At 42.0% G+C, this 24,592-nt stretch overlaps 4 protein-coding genes across 4 annotated transcripts; 1 reads left to right on the top strand and 3 right to left on the bottom strand.

The window, feature by feature from the left end:
- Positions 1–1,454: 1,454 nt before the first annotated feature.
- LOC127770205 (vacuolar fusion protein MON1 homolog) lies at positions 1,455–6,835 on the bottom strand. Its single transcript, XM_052295874.1, has 15 exons — positions 6,282–6,835; positions 6,080–6,159; positions 5,871–5,942; positions 5,692–5,731; positions 5,463–5,564; positions 5,220–5,341; positions 5,009–5,141; positions 4,418–4,509; positions 4,261–4,342; positions 3,481–3,545; positions 3,079–3,366; positions 2,890–2,981; positions 1,949–2,013; positions 1,688–1,794; positions 1,455–1,604 (listed from the first exon to the last, which is right to left on the bottom strand). The coding sequence occupies exons 1-14, from the start codon at positions 6,660–6,662 to the stop codon at positions 1,699–1,701; spliced, it is 1,710 nt and encodes a 569-aa protein (XP_052151834.1). The 5' UTR covers positions 6,663–6,835; the 3' UTR covers positions 1,455–1,604; positions 1,688–1,698.
- Positions 6,836–7,208: 373 nt separating this feature from the next.
- On the bottom strand, positions 7,209–15,742 carry LOC127770164 (ABC transporter B family member 20-like). The gene is made up of 11 exons (XM_052295834.1): positions 15,100–15,742; positions 14,274–14,328; positions 14,017–14,192; positions 13,721–13,921; positions 13,142–13,401; positions 12,751–13,061; positions 12,450–12,670; positions 12,008–12,348; positions 10,793–11,571; positions 10,306–10,547; positions 7,209–9,162 (listed from the first exon to the last, which is right to left on the bottom strand). Exons 1-11 carry the CDS (start codon positions 15,475–15,477, stop codon positions 7,933–7,935), a joined length of 4,194 nt encoding a protein of 1,397 aa, XP_052151794.1. The 5' UTR covers positions 15,478–15,742; the 3' UTR covers positions 7,209–7,932.
- Positions 15,743–17,752: 2,010 nt separating this feature from the next.
- On the bottom strand, positions 17,753–19,083 carry LOC127770267 (11S globulin seed storage protein 2-like). The gene has a single exon (XM_052295934.1). The coding sequence runs from the start codon at positions 18,995–18,997 to the stop codon at positions 17,864–17,866; it is 1,134 nt and encodes a 377-aa protein (XP_052151894.1). The 5' UTR covers positions 18,998–19,083; the 3' UTR covers positions 17,753–17,863.
- A 4,188-nt stretch (positions 19,084–23,271) lies between these two features.
- On the top strand, positions 23,272–24,160 carry LOC127770312 (protein SODIUM POTASSIUM ROOT DEFECTIVE 3-like). Its single transcript, XM_052295978.1, has one exon. The coding sequence runs from the start codon at positions 23,383–23,385 to the stop codon at positions 23,995–23,997; it is 615 nt and encodes a 204-aa protein (XP_052151938.1). The 5' UTR covers positions 23,272–23,382; the 3' UTR covers positions 23,998–24,160.
- The last annotated feature ends 432 nt before the right edge of the window (positions 24,161–24,592 follow it).

Below are 24,592 nucleotides of genomic sequence, written 5' to 3' on the forward strand. Positions count from 1 at the left end.
ATCCCTTCATCCTAAAATAAGCTAATATCTCTTCGTACCGAAATACTTCCTCATCACATAATATAAGAATCAGGATCGGATGAAACATTTTCTAGTACCACAAATCTAAAGAGGCTAGAAAATATCTCATTCGATTCTAGGTTCTTATTATCGAAGAGATGTATAAATTTATTTTTAACCCATCCCGTTTGTACTAAAATAAGTTCATTCAGTTTTTGAGTAATCATTGCATCAAGTTAGTGAAATTAGAAAATCAATGTATTGAGAGTAGGTAAAGTAGAAAATCATTGTATTGTGAGTTGATAAAGTGGTATTGATTTATATGGGATTTGGGACAGAGGAAGTATCAAATGTGACATCCAAAAAATACTAGGGGGACAGAGGGAGCATGGGAAGCAAAATACTCTCTCCGCCCTATAATATATAAGGGATTTTGAGCGGATTCAGAGTAATATGATGTATCACATCCATCCAAAATCCCTTATATTTTGGGACGGAAAGAGAACTCACCAAACCAATCAATCAAGCATCAATCAATGGTATACTACTCCACTCCACTCCATAGAGTAGGACATGACCATCATCGTCATTCAGAATCTTGTGATGATCAGATTGAGGTTGGAATACACTACTGCCTGGCAGCCAGTATATGTTGCACAGAGTTTGGAATCTTTTTAGTAGAATCTGTCAGCTAGCAAATGTGCATTAATAGACGCATTTCTCTACACAGATAAAAATACCAGCAATAAATCGGAAAAATGTCAAAGAGAAACAAGCGTATTCCAGGACGTTTACACTTTGTGTCTGCTAGTACAGACACTTGCGGTGCGTATTCCAGGACCAGATCGATCCACACTTGGAGTTGTAAAATAAAAAATCCAGCAGAGCTAGCGGATGCTTCTGGAATCGACTTCACTCGACTGCTCCAGAAATATCCTATTACCCGTCTCTCTCTCGCACATTCTCAGCGTTTAAAACATGGCATAAACTTCGAAAAAGTGGGTGGTTGACGCACAGGTTTCCCAAACCGTCGGGGCCAGGTTACCGCCAAGTGCCCCGGCGGTACGCACGGTTACCGCGCGGTAACCGTAAAAAACTGTACGAAACCGTACAAAATTTATCAAAAATTCAAATTATTTTTTAAATTTATTTAAATTTAAGGAGGTTACTGTGGTTTTTCTATTACCGTACCCCGCGGTTAAGGCCGTAACCGCGTGGTTAACGCGGTTACCGATGGTAATGTAAACCCTGTTGACGCATCACCAAAGAATAATGAACCAAAAAAAATCTCCTCTAATATACAAGAATATATTTCACATCAAGTTCCTAAATAATATCCCCTCATTTTGGCCCGGAGAGAAGTCCCCGTAGTTTAACAGTAACGAGTATGGATCCCGGTGGAAATTACTAACTCTAAAAAGTACTAACGGATTAGATTACACGAAGAACATACATAGAGTGAAAGAAACGAAATGGCATTGACAACAAACAGGAACCAATTAAAATTGACATGAAATACCCTGGGTAGCAAATAAAATCATGACTTTAGTGAAAATGTTATACAAACCTAATCCCTCATATCTCCCCAACAGTGATGGTACTGCCTGTGTCGGTATATATAAGCACATAAATAAATCATCAAAACTTCCAATAAAGAAAGAAAATAAACGTACAGGAATTTACATACAAGACAATATATCACCAGGAAAGGGTGCTTTCTCCGTATACGAAAATTTCGTTTTCCAGGTCCCTGATCCATTGGCATACTCTATTGCATACCTTGATTGCTTGACTCTGCAAAATAAGTATGCTCAAAATTATTGAGTTGCTATACAACCAAGAATATGGTACCTAAATCCATTCCCCTGGTGCCTAGACTACCACAGCATTTACCACAACAAACAAAACACAAGTGAGCATACATAAACTGATTGTGACAGGTACAAACCTTGTCAGCCAGTGGATTAAAAGCGGCGTACAACTCAAAATCCTGGGTTATCCAGCAGAACAGAACTGCAACAAAAAAAAAAATTATAACTTTAACAAACTGTCTTCCTATAAAGCACACGGAGAATATCATTACTCAGTAATTCTAGTAAACCCAAGAACACCATGATGACATATGCATGTGCTTGCAAACGTTCATAACCAAATCTTACAGAAGAGAAAAGCAATTACATCCCTTATCATTGTATACTCCCCAGATAAGAAGGATTTCACACCTATGTTTTGTTTAGTAATGCTAACAGAAGCTGACATTCCAGTTATACAAGGGCTATAGGTCATGTTCGTGAGACTTTACAGAACCTTTATGGGTCACAGATTCAAAGCAACTGGAATCAAAACTTAATAAATATAATTTTGTATTGCAATTCTACATGGAAGACTGACAAATGGGCCCTCTACGTCACAAAATGCAACGTGCAAAGCAAAAATCAAGCTAAAATCTTATAACTTCTAGGTCAGTTTGTTTGCAGGACACATGCATCAACACAAATGGTTCATGCTGGAAAACCCAACAAAATTACCATAGAACTAAAATGGATCCAATGCCAACTTATCACCGTATAATAACATCTATCTTTATCATTCTTCGTAGATTGTCTACTTCTCTTTTTCATGAAAACAATTTGATGAGCAGAAACCTGAATCCCCACAGGTATCTTATCAGTGGCTATTATAACTCGTATGCATTATAAAAATAATTGAGCATCAGAATTGACTAATAATGGATTGCACATTTCATCTTTTATGTGGTATAAAACTATACAGTTTCTACTCACAAATGTGCAACAAACACCACTGTCTGGTTAACAAACTTAACTGAAATGCTGTATCTGTCAATGATATCTCTTCAAACAAGGGTAATTAAATTGCTGGGTAACTCACCATAATCTTCATCTCTTCTGAATTGGGTTTTATGTGGACCAGTTGCTTTATCATGCATGGAAGCATACAATTTTTGATAAGCTTTGTACAATCTGCGCATATCAGTTGAATATTAATTTTATAGAAAATATCATACGTATGAAAAACAAACAGTGAATTGTATTTAATAAATAAATCAAAATACAATACCTTTTCTGTTGCTTTGGATTGCTTATGATTAAGGGGAACTCAGATGATACATATTGATCAAGGTAAATGCTTTTATATATAAAATGCCAAAGTCCAGCTGGTCCACCAATTGCCATTTCAGAAGATAATAACTGAAAGTGCAGATCTTGAGAGAACTGTGGAGGTGGTGATACAGATTGAGAAGATGGATCAGCAGGGAGATCTTCAATGCACAGTGCGCTCTCACGCAGAGACCTTTGGACTTCCACAAGGACATTTGCCTTCAAGAGAACATTCTGAATGCGGGACCTACACAATGTTCATAAAAGGGAAAGGAAATTAATTCCATATACCCTTAAGACAGGACATGCTCAGGCATCATGATATTTTTAAGAGACGTGGTCACTTGATTGTATAGCTCACCTGGAATCTTTCAGATCATAAAAGGCGTCTGATCTTGCAGTAAGAAGTGTCAAGTATGTATTTTCCTGCCATGAATTAAATAAGATTACTTAAGAAGCTACAATATAGTTTCCCCCTCAAATATGATACAAATTATATAATGAATGATTAGAAGCATGGCCCTGCACTCGCCAATTCTATTCATTCATATGTTTTGTCCAAAAGTTGAATTCCCCTATAGGAAAAAGAAAAGGAGTCCCAGCATGCTAGGTGCTTAGTATTTTTTACAGGACCTGGATTCTTACTCCGATTTTGCCCCTCAACACTGTTTTCTTTTATATTTGTCTTCTCTACATTCCTCTCTACCAACACTGTCATTATGCATCACCCTCATTTCCATTGATCCTCAGTTTTCAACATGCATATTTCAAGCTCAAGGTTTTGTCGAAGTGTTACTGCGATTGTTGATTATGTAGACCATGCTTCGTAAAATATAAATTGTTGTCTGTAGAGAGGAAAATGGAGCATAGACAAAGAGGCCAACTAAGCTAAAGTTCAGCAAGGGAGATAAAAGGCATTATAGTATGATCTGCTGAGGGCAAGACTTTGCTTTTCTTTTAGTTCAAAGCTTAATTAACCTAACCAACAGTAAAGATTCAATAGTGAGGAAATTTAGTCTAATATGAGGACAGATCAAACTGAGATATCACACCTCAATACATTAGCACTGTTTATTGTACTTATAAGTTATTTCGACACAGATTAAAAAGCATACACATTCAGATGATATATTTGACTCACATCAAAAAAATGAACATAAGCATATAAGAAAGCCATAGAATTGTATCTTGGAAGGCATATGGGTGAAAAAGACTCCGAAGTCCTGCATTAAAGAAAATGTTGTAAGAACGTCTCAAAGTAAAGATTACCATTTCAGAGTGTGTGTCGTGATGATTACCTAAAAGATTCAGAGGACAATATGAAATTTGAAAGTAGAAAAATATCATCAGGATGCAAAGTTGCCTTTTGTGCTCCCACTAGACTAATAACCTGAAAAATAACAAAGAGTGAAATCCCAGAAACACGAACAAGTAGGATTGAAGAGAAAGATCGAGGACAGGCCCTATCTTAGCCTGCCTCAGGATGGGATGCTAGCAGCACATAACAAACCTAGATAGACAGAACAAAGAGCGAGACATACAGATCCTTTTGTAAAATTATAGGGCAAAGAACTACAGATAATTGTTGGCTGAAGCGTGGGACGGCGACAAAACGAATGACGCCTCATAAAGACCTTAACAGAATTGTAAATTCAGCATAGTTAAGGACATAAGGTGAAGACATGTCAGGTTTGGTTAACCAATAAAAATGACGAGAGATACCATTGTATATAGTATATACGCATCTCTAATAGATGAATGTGGACATGTGGTACCTAAATTGTGCTCAGAAATTCAGCACACTAAACTTAAATACTTCATTTATGCCCAAAAAGTCACATAATTTAATATCCCACTAAAAGTTTTCCCTGGCGTGAAAATGGACAAACCTTGTGCTCACACATCAACAGTGCAAACAAAACTCCTGAATCAGCAATGTCTTGTAAAACTGCACTAGCCGCCTGCCTTGTGGATTGGGCGAGGGGAAGGCATGTGTACGCATGAAGAAATGTAGCAGGATTCCTGCAGAATGGTTTGGTGAGATTTAGTTGGGCAACTAGAGTGTAAAATATTTCAGGCAAAGGAAAAAACAAAACTGACCAGCTGAATGCATGTATAAGTGATAGGAAAACTGCATCTGTGCCACCTAGCAATGGTGCCATATCAAATTTAGGGTTCTTCTCAAAGCATCTGTTGACAGACTTGGTCAAAATCAGCAGCATCTACAAATTAAATTTTCAGATAGAGAAATCTGGATGAGAACTTTAGAAAGTAAGTTTGTGTAATCACAACCAAAAGCCCACAGAAATAATTGTGTTAGGATGAATGCAGCAGGGGAAGCACCTGACCATACATGAGCTCTAGTTGTCCCCTCAATCCTTCATATGACTCTTCAGTGCAACTTATACAAACTAAGTATATTGGACCCTTGACAAGGAAAACTATCTGAAAGATGGAGAATAGGTAGGAGTTAGAAAGATTTGGAAATAAGAAGTCCATGTTAATTATGCTTGGATTTATCTTCGAATGTGGCATAAAAGTATACAAGTTTTGGACAGGAAGCCCACATCACCTGATGTTTGGCAGCCCTTACAAATTTGATATGGTCACCACTGGAATGAATGAAAACAATAGGTCATTGCCGAAAAGAAAGCACCAATTGAAGAAGACAGACAGACAAACAGATAAGGTTAGGCCACAAGAGAAGAGAAGAGAAGAGAAGAAATGTGATCATTGGGTATCATTACACACCTGTTCTCAACGAAAGAAATGATTGCTTGCAACGTGGCGGAAAACCCAGCAAGCTTATGCTCATCTCCATACCTAAGAATTAGTTTGTTTTTTGCACAAGTGGTGGAAAAATTGAAGGGGAAAGAGAATGCATTAAGTGAGGGTGGCAAAGGGTCGTTTGTTTTGTGCATAAGTGGTTGTTCTTCTTTTTATAAAAGAAAAGAAAATACCTAGAATAAATTGGCTTGCCAGAATTGCTCAAGATGAAGAAGTGCTTTTTCCGTTTGCGCCATGAAGCAGAAGTATCGTCCTGGAAAAAGAAGGGAATAATGGTACAGTACGGAGTAGTAGTTAGTCCAGATTAGAGGATGTAGTTAGTGCGGAGTGGTGATCCATGGAGATTGGAGGGAGGAGGCATATGATATGGAAAACCTCGTGGAGATGCTTCTTGTCGCGGGGCCAATCGTCGTCGTCGGGTTGGGGTTGGGGATCGTCGTTGGCGGCGGCGCTGGAGGCGAGGCTGGTGCCCCTCTCGGCGGCGTAGCCGCTGCTGCTGGGGCTGGGTGGAGCCACGTCGGCGTCTTCGAGGTCGTCCTTCCAGGCGGAGGCGGAGGCGGAGGTGCTGATGCTCCCTACCCTGGAGACGGCAGTGAGGTAGCCCTCGTCGTCGTCGTCGTCGTAGTCGTCGTGGATCTCGAAGTCGGGAGGGAGGTGAGAGGTGCGGAGGGAGAGGGAGGCGAGCCTCTTCTCCGGCGGCGGGGAGTCGGGGGGACCAGGGGGGCTAGGGTTATTGGTGGGAGGATCCATATCCATGGGGGGCCTTCCCGACGCGATGCCGATGCCTCTTCTTCTTCTTCCTTGCTCGCTCGCTCCCCTCCCCTGTAGAGAATGTACTCTATTCGATTCGATCGTGTCTTGCTGGGTTGGGTCGCCTCCGTCAGTCGGATTCGATGGAACGAGACCGGTTGTTGGCTCCCTTTGGCTACACTACACACAGTTTCTCTCCCTTCCCTGGATCTCTTCTCCTCTACATACAGTCCTTCATTCATTCAGTTGGTTCAAATCTACATATACATACATGTTATACCAGCAATTCCTTCCGATTATAAAATAGTACTATTAGTAAATCCCTCATGCCTTCGTTTCAGCACGCACGCGACTGACACCCACCAAAAACCGCATTTCGTCTTTGGCTATCGCATTTTGCTAGCACATGATGTGTTTCTAACTCCCATCTCTCTTTTCCCCTACACTACAGGGATGTACTACACCAGGATAGATATATAGATATTAACCACACAAGAGAGGGGCAAAACACACACAACCGGAAATATAACCAACTCTTCCGCCGCCCCATCATTCCATTCAACAACCCAGAGCTTTGCTCCATTACCAAACTGAGTGTATCAACAAATTAATTACCAATGCGCCTGCTTAAGAAATTCTACTATAACATGATCAAACAAGAATACCTACCCACTCCCACTTCCAGCACACCTATGCCCAAAATTACTTCTACTACTTCCACCAAAACAAATATAATATCCCTTCCCTAATTACACTTCAATGCAGTACCAAACTACACAACACACCCCCCCCCCCCCCCCCCCCCCCACCAAGAATTCCATTAAGTGTCAAAAATAAAATGCCAAAACTACATCACACTATCACAATGAACAAATCCGATCTAATAACGATCAGTTACAAAAATGAATGAATAGGCAGGCAGCGCAGCACATGGAATGTTGACCAATTCCATGTGCTATATGCTATTCCGGACTCATCAAACTCTCAAGTCAATGTTGGAGTGGATTCAATGAGACAGCGCATCTCAGCTTCACCTCCTTTATGCCGCCATGCTATATGCTATTCCGGACTCTTCATCTCAAAGCTTTATTACAGCAAAGCAAATTAAAATATCATGTGTCCAGACTCCAGAGCCTGTGCCAATGCCTATGCCTATCCTGTCAGATCGCAACACAAATACTTGTACCATCTCATACTGTCTCCAAGCTGCCTTCCACGTTTCCAGTCACTAGTTAGTGAAGCAGAGTGAGCAATGTACAAATGCTACCAGGGGTTCTTATATTAGTCTACGTTGACGGAATCCTTTGGTGAAATGAGGTTGCATCAACTTGACATACAACCCATTCTTTTGCACCAGTGAATCATGCGTTCCCTGCTCAACTATCTTTCCGCCATTCAGAACAACAATGTTATCCACATGCTTCATCATTGCCGCCCTATGTGCAATGAGAATTGTCGTCTTATTCCCCATAATCAATGTGTCGAGGGCCTCCTGCACCACTCTACTGGACTCGGATTCAATTGCAGAACTGGCTTCGTCAAGCAGCAAAATGGGTGCATTCTTCAGCACTACACGGGCAATGGCGATTCGCTGCTTCTGCCCAGGAGTTAAATCCACTCCCCTCATTCCCACATGTGTGTCATAGCCATGTGGCAAACTGCTAATGAAATGGTGAGCATTCGCAATCCTAGCCGCCTCTTTCATCTCAGACTCTGTTGCATTGTGCCTTGCATAGATTATGTTCTCCCTTATGGTTGTGGAGAATATAACTGGGTCTTGAGGAACTAAACCCATGTGGCTCCGCAACCATCTCAAGTTGAACAGCTTCAGATCACGGCCATCCAATAAAACTTGCCCGGCGGTTGGATCATAGAATCTCTCTATCAAAGAAATTACCGTGCTCTTCCCTGATCCAGATACACCTACCACAGCAACAGTTTGTCCTCCATTGACTCTAAGGCTGAAATTACTCAAAACCATCGTCTCAGGGCGTGTAGGATAGCAAAAATCAACATTCCTGAATTCAATGCTACCATAGACATTGGGGGGTTTTAGCCCACTTGCATCATCTGGATCAATCTTGGGTGCACGATCAATAATTTCAAATACCGACGTCAGAGATTTTCGACGCTTGAGAATATATGGCGCAAGGCCAAATGGCTCCACCAGTGCAAAAGTCGCAAAAGAGAAGACAATGTACTCTTTAAGTGCTGTTACCAGACTAAGGTGCCCATTCTTAACAGCTACGGCTGTATACCACAGCAGAAGTGCATTGCAGGCGAAAAGAAGGAACTGAGATAAGCCAAAGGCAAAACCAATACCCATTCCATGAACCAAGCTTTTCCAAAGAATATTCCCAAGCTGCAGTCTGTAAAGTTCCATTATTTTGTTACCAGCACAAAATGCCACAACAGTATAGATATTCCTGACTGCATCCTCAAGAACCAAAGAAGCCTTCCTGTGCATCTCCTGAATTCCTCTTGAAAAGCCAGAAAGCCACATTTTCTGAGGGAAGGAAAAAAAAACAAATCCAGGCATGAGTTCCACATGATTTTCATTTTTCAACAAGCTCACTGTAAAACTTTTCATGTCAAGATCTGTGCATTCTCATTGGACAACTATATGAAGAAAAACAATTGTGGATTCAAATGTATACTTGACTCACATGCAAAACAAAAGAAGCAAAGCCACTATAAGCTATTCAAAACAGTGATAACAACTTTCTCAAGTACCTTTACATAGACTAAAAGTGAGACTCTTTATATCTTTGATCATAATGATGGTATGCTGGTTTATTAGCAGAATAATTATTTTCCATAAACGAATATATGGATACAGGCAACCTTTTTTTTTTCTCGAAAACGCAGGAGAGCTGCATTTCATTTCATTAAAGGGAAGAAAAAACAATACAAAAACACAACACAAAGAAAAAACCAAAGTAGGAGTGCCCGAGCCCTCCTACCAAGACCCACACACACTAGACAACCCGGGGAGCTTAGTTGCCTAGATTAGCCGTCCCACTAAGGAGCTTTTGAAGGCGAGAAGCTCCAGCGACACCCCAAAGATGGCCCTCATTTTCTATCACTTGCAAGACCGTCACTACTCTAGGATACAGGCAACCTGTAATTGGAATCTTAAAGCTTGTCTATTATTATCTCAAATAAGTCAGAAAATACCAAGTTCAAAATTGTAAACACAATGCATGTTCACTCTGCAAATTTGCATATGATTGAGAGCTTATCAGGTAGTATTGCATTACTTATTTTTGTTTTAATCTGAATTATCATATTATAGCTAATTCTAGATTAATAGTTTATCAACACCAAGAGGACAATAGTTATGCCACAGCTTTACCAAATCAAGCCTATGACTCTAGCAAGTCTGGACATGGTTGAGATGGGAATGATGTTGCCTCACTTGAAACAATGCCAATGCCAGGTAGCATTGAACAACATCAAAGAAAGTTAACAGTTGGACAGAGTTCAAAACTTCAACTGTTACCAAGACATAGCTAAAAGAACGTTGTAAATCTTAGTAGCATGTAATAAGCGTTCAGTATAAGATGCATCTATATAGGAAAATGTAAGATTAGTATAGACTTACGGCATTACCAGCTTGAAGAAATGTTGAAAATAGATGAGAACTAACCTGCGCAACTGCAGAAATTACAAGGATGGGCAAAGTTGCCAGGGCAACCAGAGCAACACGCCATTCTAGCAACATGCCAAGAAGAAGTGCCACAAAAATGGCTGCTGTATCCTGAATGAATATAGAAAGCCTGTTGCTGAAAGCAGCACGAACAAAAGTAGCATCATTTGCGAGTCGCATTGATAATATGTCTGCACTGTTTTCTTCTTCATCAAACCACCCTACTTCATTGCGCAAAATTGCTGGAATACAGTAAACAGAAAATGTAAGTTCCCTAAGAAATGTGAATTCTGATTGCAGTGGATATGTTAGATGTCTACTGCCGAATCATCTGTGCTATAGAAGCGTAGTGTCATGGACACGCAATCACAAAATAGACATTATTTTAAATATGGATGTGATAAACAATCAAGAGTATGTTATAATGGTGGTATTGAACCAAATAGCGCAATGGAACTTTCCATGGCACATTTCAGAAGAGGCATACCTGAAAACATCATCCTTCTAACACGTTCAGTCATCTTCTCTCCCATTATACCAAAATAGAAGTGCTGTAAGAAGTTAGCTAGCACGGTTATTATACCCATGCCAACAATGAATGAGCAGTACTTATTGACTTCATCATGCACATCACGTACACCAATTCTATAGTATGCCACCACTATTAAAGATATTGTATAAGCAAGAAGAGGATTAAATGAACCAAAGCAAGCAGCACCAGCACTCCCTAATAGAGCATAAAAATACTCAGCAAGACTAAGTTCTACAAGCCTCCAAAACGATGGAGCTTTTGTTTGCTGCTTCTTTGACTCCTCAGCATGAAAATTGTCAAACATATCAAGAGGACGACTGAAAGTTTTTGAGTGCGAGCGCTCATTCTTTGGATCAGAAGTCAATAGTGGTGATATTGGTGATTCTGGATCTGAAGTATTTGAAGATTGTCGGTGTAGTGGGACATCAATTTTGGGAAGATCGGGCAATTTCATTTCAAAACTGTCCTGCCTTTTGATGGATGGAGCTCTCTCAGAAGCAACTGTAGGTAACCTAGTTTCTGCCATTTGTTCGGAAGGAGGGCTTTGAATATTTGGTGATTCGTGTGAGTTATGATTTGCATCTGAATTACGGAATGCAAGAAAACCGTGTGTTTTCTGAAGTGACGGCGACTTTGACATATTAGGAGATGATGACTCTTGGAAGCTGTGACTTGCTGAAGAATCCCTTTCAATTTGGAAGGAGCTAGGCTCTTTGTAGTTTCTTATCGGAGTCCTGAAACATTTTAGGTGGGAATGAGTCCTTCAAATCAACCATCAAAATTTAGGACACTTATAAGCTATGAAGAATAAACGTTATTTGATTGATGGGCAAATAAATAGCTAAGAGATTAAAAGTAGGGATATATACTGAACAATAAGAAAGAGCATAATATGATATGAGGCTATCTAAAGAAAATAAATTGTGAATCCTGAATGCACGAAAAGAAACTATTAAAACTGTGAAGTCAGAACAATTCACTCAAGCTGGAATACGATAGAGGCAGATAGTACTGGTTGTCCAGATTTCTTTTCTAATACATGTATCTTGGGACCTCAAAATTCAAATAAAAATAAAACATTTGCTAGCACCAAAGGAAATCAGGAAAATTCTCCAGCATTAATGCAGAACAAAAAAATACATGGTAATTAGATAAGATGGGTGCACTAACCGCTTTGGAAGTTTTGCTGCTTCTTCACACCTAAGTAGTTCTGCATAAAGGCCATCCAGATTTAACAACTCATCATGTGTTCCCATCTCAACAAGCTGACCTTCCTCCATTACAGCTATATAATCAGCATTCCTGATAAGACTGAGGCGTCTAGCTATGATGATGGTAGACCTACCAAGCATCAGAATATCTAGTGCTTCCTGAACAGCTTTCTCAGCCTCAAAATCAAGAGCACCAGTAACCTCATCCAGTAAAAGAATTGATGGATTTGAAAGCACAGCACGAGCAATGGAGAGCTTTATCTTTTGTTCTTCTGTCAGTGAAAGGCCAGCCCGACCAACCTATGTCATATTTAGGTTCACTAAATAAGCATGTTCACCAGTAAAAGAGAATAAGAAGTTTCACAGTTTCAATATATGTTAGAATAAAGCATGAACAGCACCTGAGTATCATATCCTTTTTCAAGTGAACTGATGAAAGTATGTGCATGAGCTGTCTTTGCTGCCTCCTCAATCTGGTCAGTTGTGGCAGATCTTCCATATGCAATATTTTCCCTGATGCTCAAGCTCAATAAAGCCGGTTCCTGGGTCACAAGTCCTATCTGGCTTCTTAACCACTCTAACTTCAGGTTCTTTATATTCTCTCCATCCAAAAGCACTTCACCTGCAACATATAACAAAGATGATTCAAATTCATAATTGAGTAAACAGAAAATAGCAAAGAATAGCTTGTAAGCATAATACCTAAAGTTGGATCATAGAAACGTTCCATGAGAGGAATAATGCTGCTTTTCCCTGAACCATTTCTGCCAACAAGAGCGACAGTCTTTCTAGCAGGTACAGTAAGGTAGAAGCCACTTAAAATGGGGATTTCTGGGCGGGATAGATAACTGAAGTAGACATTGCGGAACTCAATGTTGCCTTGCACTGAAGGTAAGGTACGGCCATCCTGGTTTACAACAGAGGTTGAACGGCTAATCATTTCATAGAGCCTGTATGCAGCTATACGTCCTTGTTCAAAAGAATAGAAGTTTGTTGCTGCTTGATTAAGTCCCCTACAAACAATTGGGAATCATGAGTGTGCTGATCAATATAAAACTATAAGTAAGGCAATCTCTTAAAATTGGATGCTTACAGGCCACTCAGGATAATAGAAAACAGGGCTACTACAACTTCACCACCATTAGCTTTTCCATGAGATATAAGGAACCTCCCAACCCAAAGTTGTAAGGCACAAGAACATATGGCAAGGCCATATGTAAATCCAAGACCAAGACCTTGCACCAGACTTATCAGGATTCCATAGCGCAGTGTTGCTTGAAGTGAAGTAGCATAAGAATATTTTGCGAGGGTCTCATTTGTGAATGAGTACAAAGTCCTAATGTATAAGATTGCCTGCAATAATGAGAATGATTCAAATGGATGCATACCTTCATTAGCAATTAATAATAATGCTACATGCAGTTGCGAAAGGAAAGTGTGTTTTGTATTTTAGCAAGAGGTATATTCCTAGCTAAATCCACCATTCCGCACATCACTAGAGGCCTACCAATTTCAAGACCATAAATTTATTATCCTTTTAGACGATGATGTTGTACTCTCATCTTTTTAGAAATAGTCGTTTGTAGCGAGAAAGTAGGACAAACCAAGGTTATTCACGGATGAGATGTGGGCAGTCATTACAGGATAAAAGAAAGTCAAAGAATTTGAATACCTGTTCGGCAACGCTTGCTGCTTCACCATACGCATCCTGAATGTTTTCTGCAAGCCTGTGGAGAAAAATATTTGATATTCCTCCTGCAGCAACAATGAACGGACCAGTAGCCAATGTCAAAAGAGCTATTTGCCAACAGTTGACCAAACCGATGATAAGACCACCAAAAAAGGTAGCCATGTTGTGAATGTAGTTCCCAACCTAAAAGAACAAAGCCAGAATGGGAGAATAACCCTTGTCAGTCAGATAAGCATGCGATTTGTTGTGAATAATCATGAAGGCTCATAATTACTCACTTTCTCACTCAGCGCAGACTGGATGAGTAAGACATCACTCAGCACTTGACTGACAATATCACCATTGTTCCCATAGGTATCAAAGAAACTCATGTCTTGATTTAACAACACTTGTACATACTTTGATCTTATCACTGCTGTCTGCCTTTCCCCAGTAAGAATCCAGCATGAAACCTCTATAGATATAACAGATAGTGAATTTGTTAGAATAAAAGAAAACAGAGAGTGCATAAAAAGCTGATGTAGCCTCATCTTACCTATCCATCCCGCAAAGAAAACGCCAATGGCAATATATAGGAAGTGTAAAGCATGCTGCGGGTAAAACACTTAGTTACTAACTTCCAAAACACAAAGATACATAATTCTGAGAAAAAATGATTATACAGAGATAGAAGGACAAGCAAATGCTGATATTCACATAAAAGTGAGTGTAACCAATTAGATAGATGGACAAGAGATGCATAAATGAGTGTAGAAATGCACAGATATTAGTGTGGAGGTTAGAAAATTGTGAAGGTTTAGAAAACCAGCAAGCTGCCAAAGTAATTTTACTAGTAAATGAATTTGCAAAGGTTCATCGCGTGAGAGCGAATTGTTTCATTCAGTGTGTTGGAGCGAAAGGTTGGTTCCAGCTGAACACGCATAAATGCATAGGTCATAGAAAAGCTAGCGAAAGCGGCACATTCAGACATGGAGTGATATAAGCTTCAACCATACGCCTATAAACACCGGTAGCAATACCATATCGTAAAAGGTCAGCAGCTTATCTAAATCAACATCAGAGAGAGGCAGAAATAAATAATGACAGCTTACCAAACAAGCCTAAGAACAAATCTGCAGTCTAATACTAACTAGGTAGTTTGCTTATGAAATTGGAGATAACTAATGCAAAGCTGGCAGAAGAATTGTAATTGTAACAACCAAGGAAATTTGCATGATTACTGCGCCAAGTAAGAAGGAATGTTGATTTGCGGGGTGGGGCGGGGCGTACGTATACCATATATGTAGGAGTGGAGTGGCATGTATATGAGAAAAATGGAGATCTGGTAGTACGTATGAGAAAGGGGAATGAAGGAACCTTACCTGGTTGATGTGGTGGAAAAGGTCGTGGTTGTGGCGGCCATGAAGCGAGTGGATGGCGGTGCCGAAGAGGTGGAGGTAGACGACGAGGGCCACCCCGTGGGCGGCGGCGGCAAGGGCGCCGGCGGACATGAGCGCCCAGTCGAGGCGGTCGGCGCAGGCGAAGAGGCGCTTGAAGGGGACGGCGGCGGGGGGCGGATCGGGCTCGTCGTCCCCATCGTCGAGGGCGGCGGCGGCGTCATCCTCCGGAGGCGGCGCGGCGTCCCCGGCGAGGTCAGCGGCGTAGGGAGAGGGCGATTCCGGCGGCTCGGAGGCCTCGGAGACGGGAGTGAGAGGCTGGACGTGCGGCGGGGACCAGCCGAAGAGGCCCCGCGAAACCATGAGCAGCGGCTAGTACTCGTCGGCGGCGGAGGCAGATTTGAATGGCATCCACACTACCTTAGTAGCTAGCTAGTCAAACAAGGTAGTCCAGTCTAGAAGAAGACCCAAGAAGAAGAAGAAGAAGAAGAATGCTTCATGGGCGGGCGGCGGGCGGCGAGGTGAATCGGTCAGTGGCGGCGGACCTCGATCGCCGGCCGACCCGGATCGGAGCCCAACACCAAGACCAAGAGGGGAATACCACTACTACTCGCCACACTAGCCTACTACTGCTACTGCTACTGCTGTTGCTTTCCTCTTTAGGTTTAGGTTTACAGGTTGGCTCTTTTTACCGCTCAACACCTCCATCTTCTGCTGTTTTGCGTTTTCGGGTTCCTGCTACTCTACTCTTTGCCTCTTTACTCCTCCTCTTTACTCTCTTATTAAAAAATAATAAAAGTCATAAATAGCTCAGATAATATTGGACAACCATGTAAAATTCTAAGCACAAGCCCAACTAACTAATCTAAGAGGGTGTAAAGTTTTGGTGTGTCATATCGGATATTATATAGGGTGTTGTATTGGGTGTCCGCGCACTAATAAAAAAACTAATTATAGAATCCGTCAGTAAACCACGAGACGAATTTATTAAGCCTAATTAATCCGTCATTAGAAAATGTCTAATGTAGCACCACATTGTCAAATCATGGAGCAATTACGCTTAAAAGATACATCTCGCAAATTAATCGCAATCTGTGCAATTAATTATTTTTTTAACCCATATTTAATACTTTATACAGGTGTTCAAACGTTTGATGTGACATGGTGAAAAATTTTGAGGTGGGATCTAAGCCTAAAGATTCTCGCAACTTCATGTTTTCCATGCTCAAACCAATTTAAAACAAGGAAAGTACTGAATTTTTATAGCCCACTTAATGAATTTCACACTCTGTTAGCAAAATGGGCAGAACTCTACTCTAAATTCCAAGTGCTATAGTTCTTGCCGTATTAATTGTTATATAGGTTGAACCATTCCAGAATTAGTAGTCTAGCTTAAACTTAGCACTGATTTCCATCATCAACTAGAGCGGCAGAGACCTAGGAGTCCGGGCAGAAGAGGATTTCCTCGACGTCGGTGGAGGAGAACTGGGATTTCAGCAAGATATGCGGTCCTAGGGGCGGTGGAAGGTTGGGAGTCCGGGAGGCGGAAGAGGATCTCGACGATGACAGCTGCTCTATATGCGGCGAAGGCCTGTGAATCTGGCGAAGCAGAAGCGGATCCCGTCTAGTCGGCTAGTTTTGACTGGACGACAACTGATGAGGGTGGGCTAACCAGCGGCGCGTGGCATCAATTCAGCTCACCTAAAGCAAATGTGTACCAAGGTCATGGTTTTTTTTGGTTGTATGTTCTCTTCTTGTTTTTTTTATGGTTATATGTTCTCTTCTTGTTGAGATGTGAGTGTAAGTGTTTTAGGTATTCATTTCGTTATATATACTCTATGTGGATAATTTGGTTATGTATATCCTTGTTGGATATTGAGACTGGATTAATGAAAAATCATTATTTTAAAAGAATCATCAACTAGAGCTGCGAAACAAGTTCTGTTGAACAGTAGAGGACAAGATACCATAACGATTTTTGCAGATGTACCACTAAAATGAAATTTAGGAGCACACGTAGTATTGATTTCAGGACTACGGGAATTATTTCAGAGTTTAGATTAAGTGCTGAATTCATAGCTTAGATTCAGGAATTCCACAAAAGTTAAGATTTGAATTAATGATTTCGAAAGAAAAATCAGAACACTAAATTCAGAGCTATAGCAGTGTGCATTTCCCCTGTTCAACAACAATGAAAGCAGCATGCATGCATGATTAACAGCTCATCTCCCTCTACAGTTCATCTCCTAGATGTAGGAGACAAGAAAACACAATAAACAGGTTATTTTGTGCAATCATCATGCGTCCATCTATTATGATCTATCCCACGCACACTCGCCGCCTTTGTTTGTTAGCGCGGGCAGCGGGGATATATGGCGCCCATTCATGCAGCCAATTTGTTAGATTCATATATATCGCGCGCCTCTCAGAATAACAACTCCACTCCACTGTAAAACAAACAAAATCTGATAAAACCAGTTCGTTCATGCATGGCAGATCGAATCGAACGGCTGTTGACTTTAAAACAGAGTTTTAAAAAAATAAAGAGGACATATGCATGATAGGACTATCAAATTCCACTCCATCTCGAGCTTATTGTTATTATCAAATAAAAGAGGTAGGTGATGCTAACAACCAAAGAACCGAATTAAATCTAACGACTGACATGATCTAAATAAAAGGAAGGAAGCTGAATCTGCTGATGCTGCTAGGTGGGCAGGTGCTGGAGATGGAGGATGGATATGGTCCATCAAATCGAATTCGAATTGGGGGCGAAGAAGATCTCGGAGTCGAGCCTCTTGGAGCGGAAGAGGTTCTCCATCTCCGGGGTGGTGTTGAAGGAGGCCTGGAGCACGGCGGGGGAGATGGCCTTCCAGACGGAGGTCCTCCCGGCGAGGTGGGAGAAGATGGGGTTGGGAGTGGTGATGATGGAGAACCACTCCATGCCGCTGTCGTCGGCGATCTTGGAGACGACGAAGAACCTGGGGACGATGAAGAGGCAGCCACCCTCGGCGCGGGTCTCCAGCACGCGCGTCCCGTCGATGCCCACCACCTGCACGCGCCCGCTGCCCCGCACGATGTACGTCACCTGGTACGCCGAGTCGCACGAGAACCCCGGCGAGCACATGGAGTGGCCGTCGATCCTCACCAGGTCGGCGCCCAGCCCCACCTCCTTCACCAGCGGCAGGTTCTGCGTGTTCAGCACCACCACGCGGCCCCCGTTCTTGATGTCCACGTCCAGCGGCGCCTCCAAGCAGTTGAGCACCATGCCCTCCCTGTCCTTGTCGCAACCCTCGGGCATCCTGAAGCCATCCTTGAGCTTCACGATGCCGGCGCCGGGCTGGGTGGAGACGAGGGAGGCAGAGGCGTCCTGCGGGAGGTCCCAGGCGCGGGCGACGAACTCGGTGGAGAAGCCGGTGAAGATGCCGGTGGAGCCGGTGAGCTGCATGTTGGTGAAGCGGCCGGCCGTGTGGCCCTTGGATGTGTCCCCGAGGAAGAGGACGACGAGTTCGGTGGTGGCGGCGTGCAGGTTGTGCCACCAGGTGACAACGCCGAATGGAAGGGCGAGCGCGTCGCCCTCTTTGATGGGTAGGATCTTCTCGGAGGGGGTCTCGGGGAGGAGAACGGCGCAGGTGCCCTTGCCATGGAGGACGTAGGCCACCTTAGCCGAATCGGAGTAGAAGGGGAGGGCGAGGCCTCCGGCGGCAAGCGAGAGTTTGGCGGCGCCGATGGAGGCGGCGCGGAGCATGGGCAGCTCGGAGGGGGACCAATCAAAGTACGAGCCGCCTTCGCCGCCGTAGGACTTGGCGGGACGCTTGGGACTCAGGTCCATGACCATGGCCTCAGCCGACGCCGCCGAATCGGATGAAGTGCGCTGCACCATGATCTTAATTGCTAGGAAGTGATCGTGGATTGGATGAACTGAATGAAGAAGGTGAAGTGATTAACTGGGAGGGAGACTGATCATTGTAGCTATTTATAGAAGATGCTCCAGTCCAGGTGGGGTGGGAGTGACTGCGTACATGCAGCAAGTTCAGTTGGTTGCATTCAAAGATAATTATCGTCAGTTAGCCGGATAAGGAAGCGGATGGCCTGCGATCCTTGGATCCGTTCCCGGTTGGATCGGATCGGGCGATGAATCACTTATCTTCCGAGACGTCCGTTCCGTTCGTGTATTGACTCGTAGTACTGAGGCCTGAGTGAGGCCTGGCCGGCCCAGATCGATTACCTGCCGCCCGCGCCAGCGCGACCAGCCCATACACCAAACCTTGCGTGCATGGACCCCACCTCACCACCTCCGCACTTCCGCTCCATCATCAACCCAAAATATATTAATTAAAATTCCGAATAAGAACAAAATAGATTCCAAATAAGCTTTAAAATATCACTAAAATTCAAAAACAAGAGTAAAAATTTAAATAAATAAATACTGCATACCAAGACTACTAATTAAAATCCGAACTAAGTAATAAAATAAATCCCGAAATTGATTTTCACTACTAATTTCAAATAAACCTTCAAAATAAGAAATTTGGAATAAATTCATAATAAAATTTTATTAAAAATACAAAGTGTGTAATTGCTAGATATATGGGACTAAAAGAAAAGCACCGATGTTCACTTTCGATAACTAGAAATTACCATATTAATTGAAGAAAAAATAAAAATACTACATAAATGAAAAAATAAATAAATGAATTGTTCCATAGGAATTAGACAAGAGGCACATTGTGTTCTATTTTGATTATCAAAACAACAAAATATAACATTAAAATTTTTTTAAAAAGGTACACATCAGACTTTAGAAAAAAAATATTATGTAAATTAGTTTTACTAGAGCCGCGAGAAAGCAAGCTGCTCAAGTGACGAATATTAGGAGCTGTGGGAGGGCTCCTATAGCTCCTCTCCTTGCCTTCGTCCTCTCATCCGCTGCCGCAGGACACCACGACTCCCTCCTCGGTACCTATTTGTTGTTTGCTGTGTTCCTTGCCAATAGCTTGGGAGCAAAGGGAATGACATAGAGGGGAGAGAGAGAGAGAGAGGGGGGGGGGGGTGTTGAAGGAAGTGGGACTCACCGACATATGCCTCCCACTGTACTTTTTATTTATTTACCTCACGTATGGACCCAAACATTTTATTTTATTTTTTTTAAAAAATATTGCTTATAGTGCCACATCAACGCCACATGAGACATGAATCACGTCAAACCATCCACGTAGGCGGTACATCAGTTGAAACCGCAGTTTAAACCGTTTTGGGATCTAATTTCGTTTCAGGGACAACTTAGGGACCTTAAGTGAACTTATCCTAATACTCTTACTCCGGACGGGCTCACTGAATTAACTTTGGCCCAGAAACTCCATCTCTCCCTTATGCCTTTCTTTTCAAGGCCCAATACCGTATCTTCCATTTTTTTTTTCTTTTCTTTCCCATTTCCATACCTAGTATTCTACCTTGATCATTGAAGCCTTTCCAAAAGAAAAAAGAAATGATCCAAAAAAAGAAAGAAAATAAAGGGATTGATCATTGGAGTAGAGTGCTCCGTAGTCCATTGGCTGCCTGCCTGCCTGGCAGCATCAGATTCTATTCTAGTCGTGGATGAGAAGCTTCTCACCATTGCCCATAGATTGCAATCCTTTTTCTGAGTGTGAACAAGATATGATATGAACAAAAACCTAACAGGATTGATCAGAATCATATCGAAATCAATAATTTAACATGAATAAAAAGACAAAAAAAAACTAAGCTAGGGCTGTGTTTAGATCTAAACTTTAGTCCTTTTCCATCACATCAACCTGTCATACACACACAACCTAGCTTTACGCTGAAGCTTTACGCTGAAGTAAACACAGCCTAGCTTGAACGCCGAATTTGCTGCTGGTGAACCGTACAGAACTCTCAACATTCCAAATGAAGAAAAGCAGCTAACTACAGGGGTTGTTCATATAAACCTCAACATTCCAGCAGCCATTTGCATATACTATATCAGAAAAGCAAGCACGATGTATATATGCAGATAGAGCATACTACGATTAGCTAAAATGTGAAAGGAGGTAGAGTATATATTTGTCCCAAAAAAAAAGGAAAAAGAGGAGACTGCCAAATTATTTTCGATTATTCCTCCGGACCTAAGGTGTACAAATTAACGAGAATCGGAGCTTCACCAGAAGCCGCCGATGGTGCATAGCATGTGATTTTTTTTCTTTTCTTTTCTTTTGCGGCCGGGGTTTGGGCCTTGGGGGCTACTGTCTACACTAGTCCACTCGTCAACTGCATTTGCTTAGCTTTTGATTAATTCTAGCTTAATCAGTGCGTGTATTAATTCTAGCTTAATTAGTCTAGCCGTCTCCTGGCGTTGCCATTTGCCTTTCTTTTTTCTTCCTTTCTTTCAGGGGTTAGGCTCGAGGTGAAGAAATTCAGGGAGCAATTACTAGCTAGTACTATATAGTATATACTAATGCAGTGGGTGCCTATATATGCTTACATTCTTAATCTTGTTAAAATTTTGTGATTCATTCTTTTTTCTCTTGACCAACAAGAAGCAACCATCATCAGCCTTTTTTCTGCTAAAAGGAGTGACTGACTGTCTAACTACTTGCTCCATTCAGATGCAGCAGTAGGAGGAGTGTCTCCATGTTGAGCATATGCACTTGAGATGGGAGAACACGTAGTAAGACTGGGAGTAATTAAAGATGAACAAGTAAGTATAGGTGACAGGAACGGAGCACCGACTGAAGAGCTTACCGACCGATTGATTGTTCAGTTCAGTGCAGACAATCATCATTTGATCATGATGAACCAATTAATGACTCACCAAATTAAGTAAGAAAGATAAACCCAAAGTCGTCAATATGTAGGGTCCCTAAAGAAAAGAAAAGAGCAGTAATAAGTACCAATGTCAACAAAGCAAATTGCTCAGCTGATCCGTGCCTATTTTTTTATTATTTATATATACTTAAACCACTGACTCATACTAATTCGTAAACAAGTAATCCTGCACTGCATGAGTTTCAAACTGATGGGCCGAAAGGTAAGGTACGTGCAGATGCCTTATTCATTTCCGCGGAGGAAGAAAGAGTGGTTCTCCTTCAGTTGAGTCAACCTTTACTAATCCAATTTCTACATTTCGACGGCGACGTACCTGCAGTCTAATTAGTAAACTGTAGTAGTGAGCAAATTGTACTAGAATTAATAATCCGCTTGCATCATTGCCTAGTTGCCTCTTGTCTCATCTCTCATCTCTCATCTTCTAGTTGTGGTACACAGTCTATCAATCTGCATTTGACTAGCTTGCAGCTAGCACTTGGTCTATGTCTCTCTGATTATTTCTTTTACTAATTGTTTGCTAATTAATGAATGTATGGCGGCCTGATTAGTTGTAGTAATTAGCAGAGAAAAATTAAAATAAGTGTGGTAGAGCAGCATGTATGTACGTCCTGTTGCGCATGTGAAGGAATCTGTATACGTATGTATTATGCAGTGTGGATGCCATCTCTTATACTGTATTCATGAAACAGACAATAAGACAAAACTAAAAGACCCGATGTTGATCTCGATCTGTACGTACTTAATTATTGCATAGTATATGGAGCACAGTATATAGGTAAGTACAAAAGATGATGTTTATATAGGAGTAAAACACTAGCGCAGTATACTGTGGTAGTTAAAATTAAAACGAATAAGGCCCCCTTTGATTCAAAGAAAATTCATAGAAATTTTAAAGGATTTAATTCCTATAGGAATTTTTCCTATATAGTCCTTTGAATCAAAGGAATGAATCCTATGGAATCCTATAAAATTCCTATGGAATGCCTCTTCCCATGCAAATTTTGAAGGAAATTTAACATGAGGTTCTACCTCATGTTAAGAATCCTTTGAGTCTTTCTCTCTCCTCAAATTCTTGTGTTTTTCCTGCGGCTCAATCAAACGGTCATTCCTATGTTTTTCCTGTGTTTTGCAATCCTCTGTTTTATACTTGTATTCCTATTAGAATCCTATGTTTTTCCTATTCTCCCGTTTTTTTATTCCTGTGATTCAAAGGGGGCCTAAGAAATGGACAGCACAGTGGGGGCAGGGGCAGAGAAGCAAAGCAAAGGTTCGTTTGGTGGGCCTATGCTGAAGTCGCTGCTGCTGGGGTGGGGAGTTTAAAAGAAGCAGCAGCAATCAGCAAGCAAGAAGAGGCACGCGCGCGCGATGCGAGAGCAAAGCAAAATCAGCAGCAAACTACAGTAGTAGTACAGTAATTAACAAGCAGAGGAGGCAGTAGGCATGGCGTCTGTGGTGTTGAAGGATCTGAACAAGCGGCTGCTGGGCCTCTCCTGCTCCTCCGCCGCCTCCACCTCCATCGTGCTCTCCGGCCACTCGCCGCCGCACCTCCGAGACCCAGCTCGCACCAGCAACAGCAGCAAGAAGAAGAAGGCGAAGGCGAACAAGAGCAAGCAGCAGCTGGTTAGCCCTGCAAGCTCGTCCAGGTTCCTTCTCAACTCCTCCCGGATGCAACCCAGCGCGGATGAGTTGCCGCCGCCCTTCGTCATCCCGGTTGCTGTCGCGGCTGCGGCGGAGGAGAATGAGATCGTAGCTGCTGCAGTGGAAGGAGGAGGAGGAGAAGAGGAAAAGAGAGAGTCATCGTCGCAGGTGGAGGTGGTGGTCCTGCGGGTGTCCCTGCACTGCAAGGGATGCGCGGGGAAGGTGAAGAAGCACATCTCCAAGATGGAGGGCGTCACCTCCTTGGACATCGACATCGCCACCAAGAAGGTCACCGTCGTCGGCCACGTCACGCCGCTGTCCGTGCTCACTGCCGTCTCCAAGATCAAGCCCGCACAGTTCTGGCCCATCTCCTCCTCCTCATCGCCCATGCCTCCACGCGCCTCCGCTTCCTTCTGATTTCTCATCCACCCTGCTTACTGCTTGCTTCACCCTTAATTTTAGATTATTATGTGCACTAGTATCTGTAAGTACTACTGTATACGGAAATTTATAAAAGCCATTTTTTTTCATGAAATGTGAGGGGGTATCAATTCACAGATTATGAACTGCGAGAAAGTTATCGATGCATCTTAATAGCTAGTGAGAGAAATATCATCGATACAACTTACCTCGTAAATGCTCTCAAATTATACTTCAACAATTTTCATTTTAAATATAAAAAACTTACTATTAGCACTAATTACGCCTAACACAACTGAACCATGGTTGGAGACCTATGATTTTGAATAGGATGAAACGAGTGTAGGTAAAAAGTACAGTCTGACGATATTTTAGATGATGTGGAACAGTAGTACTGTAGTACAATACAAATTAATATGACGTTGAATTAGTGTGAACCGAACAAATTCCTACTAGTAGCTACTAGCATATCTAACTTGAAACGAAAAGAAAGGGGAATTCTTCTTCTGTCCGCCCGGCTTAGGTAGGTGAGTGGAGAAGAAAAAGAAAAGATAAGTTCAAGTTGGAACTTATCCTGGTGCTAGCTTGTACC

This window comes from Oryza glaberrima, chromosome 1, assembly GCF_000147395.1.
Source record: "Oryza glaberrima chromosome 1, OglaRS2, whole genome shotgun sequence".
NCBI classification, from domain to species: domain Eukaryota; kingdom Viridiplantae; phylum Streptophyta; class Magnoliopsida; order Poales; family Poaceae; genus Oryza; species Oryza glaberrima.

What these genes read in the sequence shown, in the direction of transcription:
- LOC127770205 (XM_052295874.1), bottom strand. Translation starts at nt 6,662, where the DNA reads ATGGATATGGATCCTCCCACCAATAACCCTAGCCCCCCTGGTCCCCCC. An exon ending in TAGAGCTCATGTATGGTCAG is followed by an intron (nt 5,342 to 5,462) that starts GTGCTTCCCCTG and finishes TTTAATTTGTAG; the next exon opens with ATGCTGCTGATTTTGACCAA. An exon ending in AATCCAAAGCAACAGAAAAG is followed by an intron (nt 2,982 to 3,078) that starts GTATTGTATTTT and finishes TGATATGCGCAG; the next exon opens with ATTGTACAAAGCTTATCAAA.
- LOC127770164 (XM_052295834.1), bottom strand. Translation starts at nt 15,477, where the DNA reads ATGGTTTCGCGGGGCCTCTTCGGCTGGTCCCCGCCGCACGTCCAGCCT. An exon ending in AGTCTGCGCTGAGTGAGAAA is followed by an intron (nt 13,922 to 14,016) that starts GTGAGTAATTAT and finishes TTGTTCTTTTAG; the next exon opens with GTTGGGAACTACATTCACAA. An exon ending in GCAGCAAAACTTCCAAAGCG is followed by an intron (nt 11,572 to 12,007) that starts GTTAGTGCACCC and finishes AAAATGTTTCAG; the next exon opens with GACTCCGATAAGAAACTACA.
- LOC127770267 (XM_052295934.1), bottom strand. Translation starts at nt 18,997, where the DNA reads ATGGTGCAGCGCACTTCATCCGATTCGGCGGCGTCGGCTGAGGCCATG.
- LOC127770312 (XM_052295978.1), top strand. Translation starts at nt 23,383, where the DNA reads ATGGCGTCTGTGGTGTTGAAGGATCTGAACAAGCGGCTGCTGGGCCTC.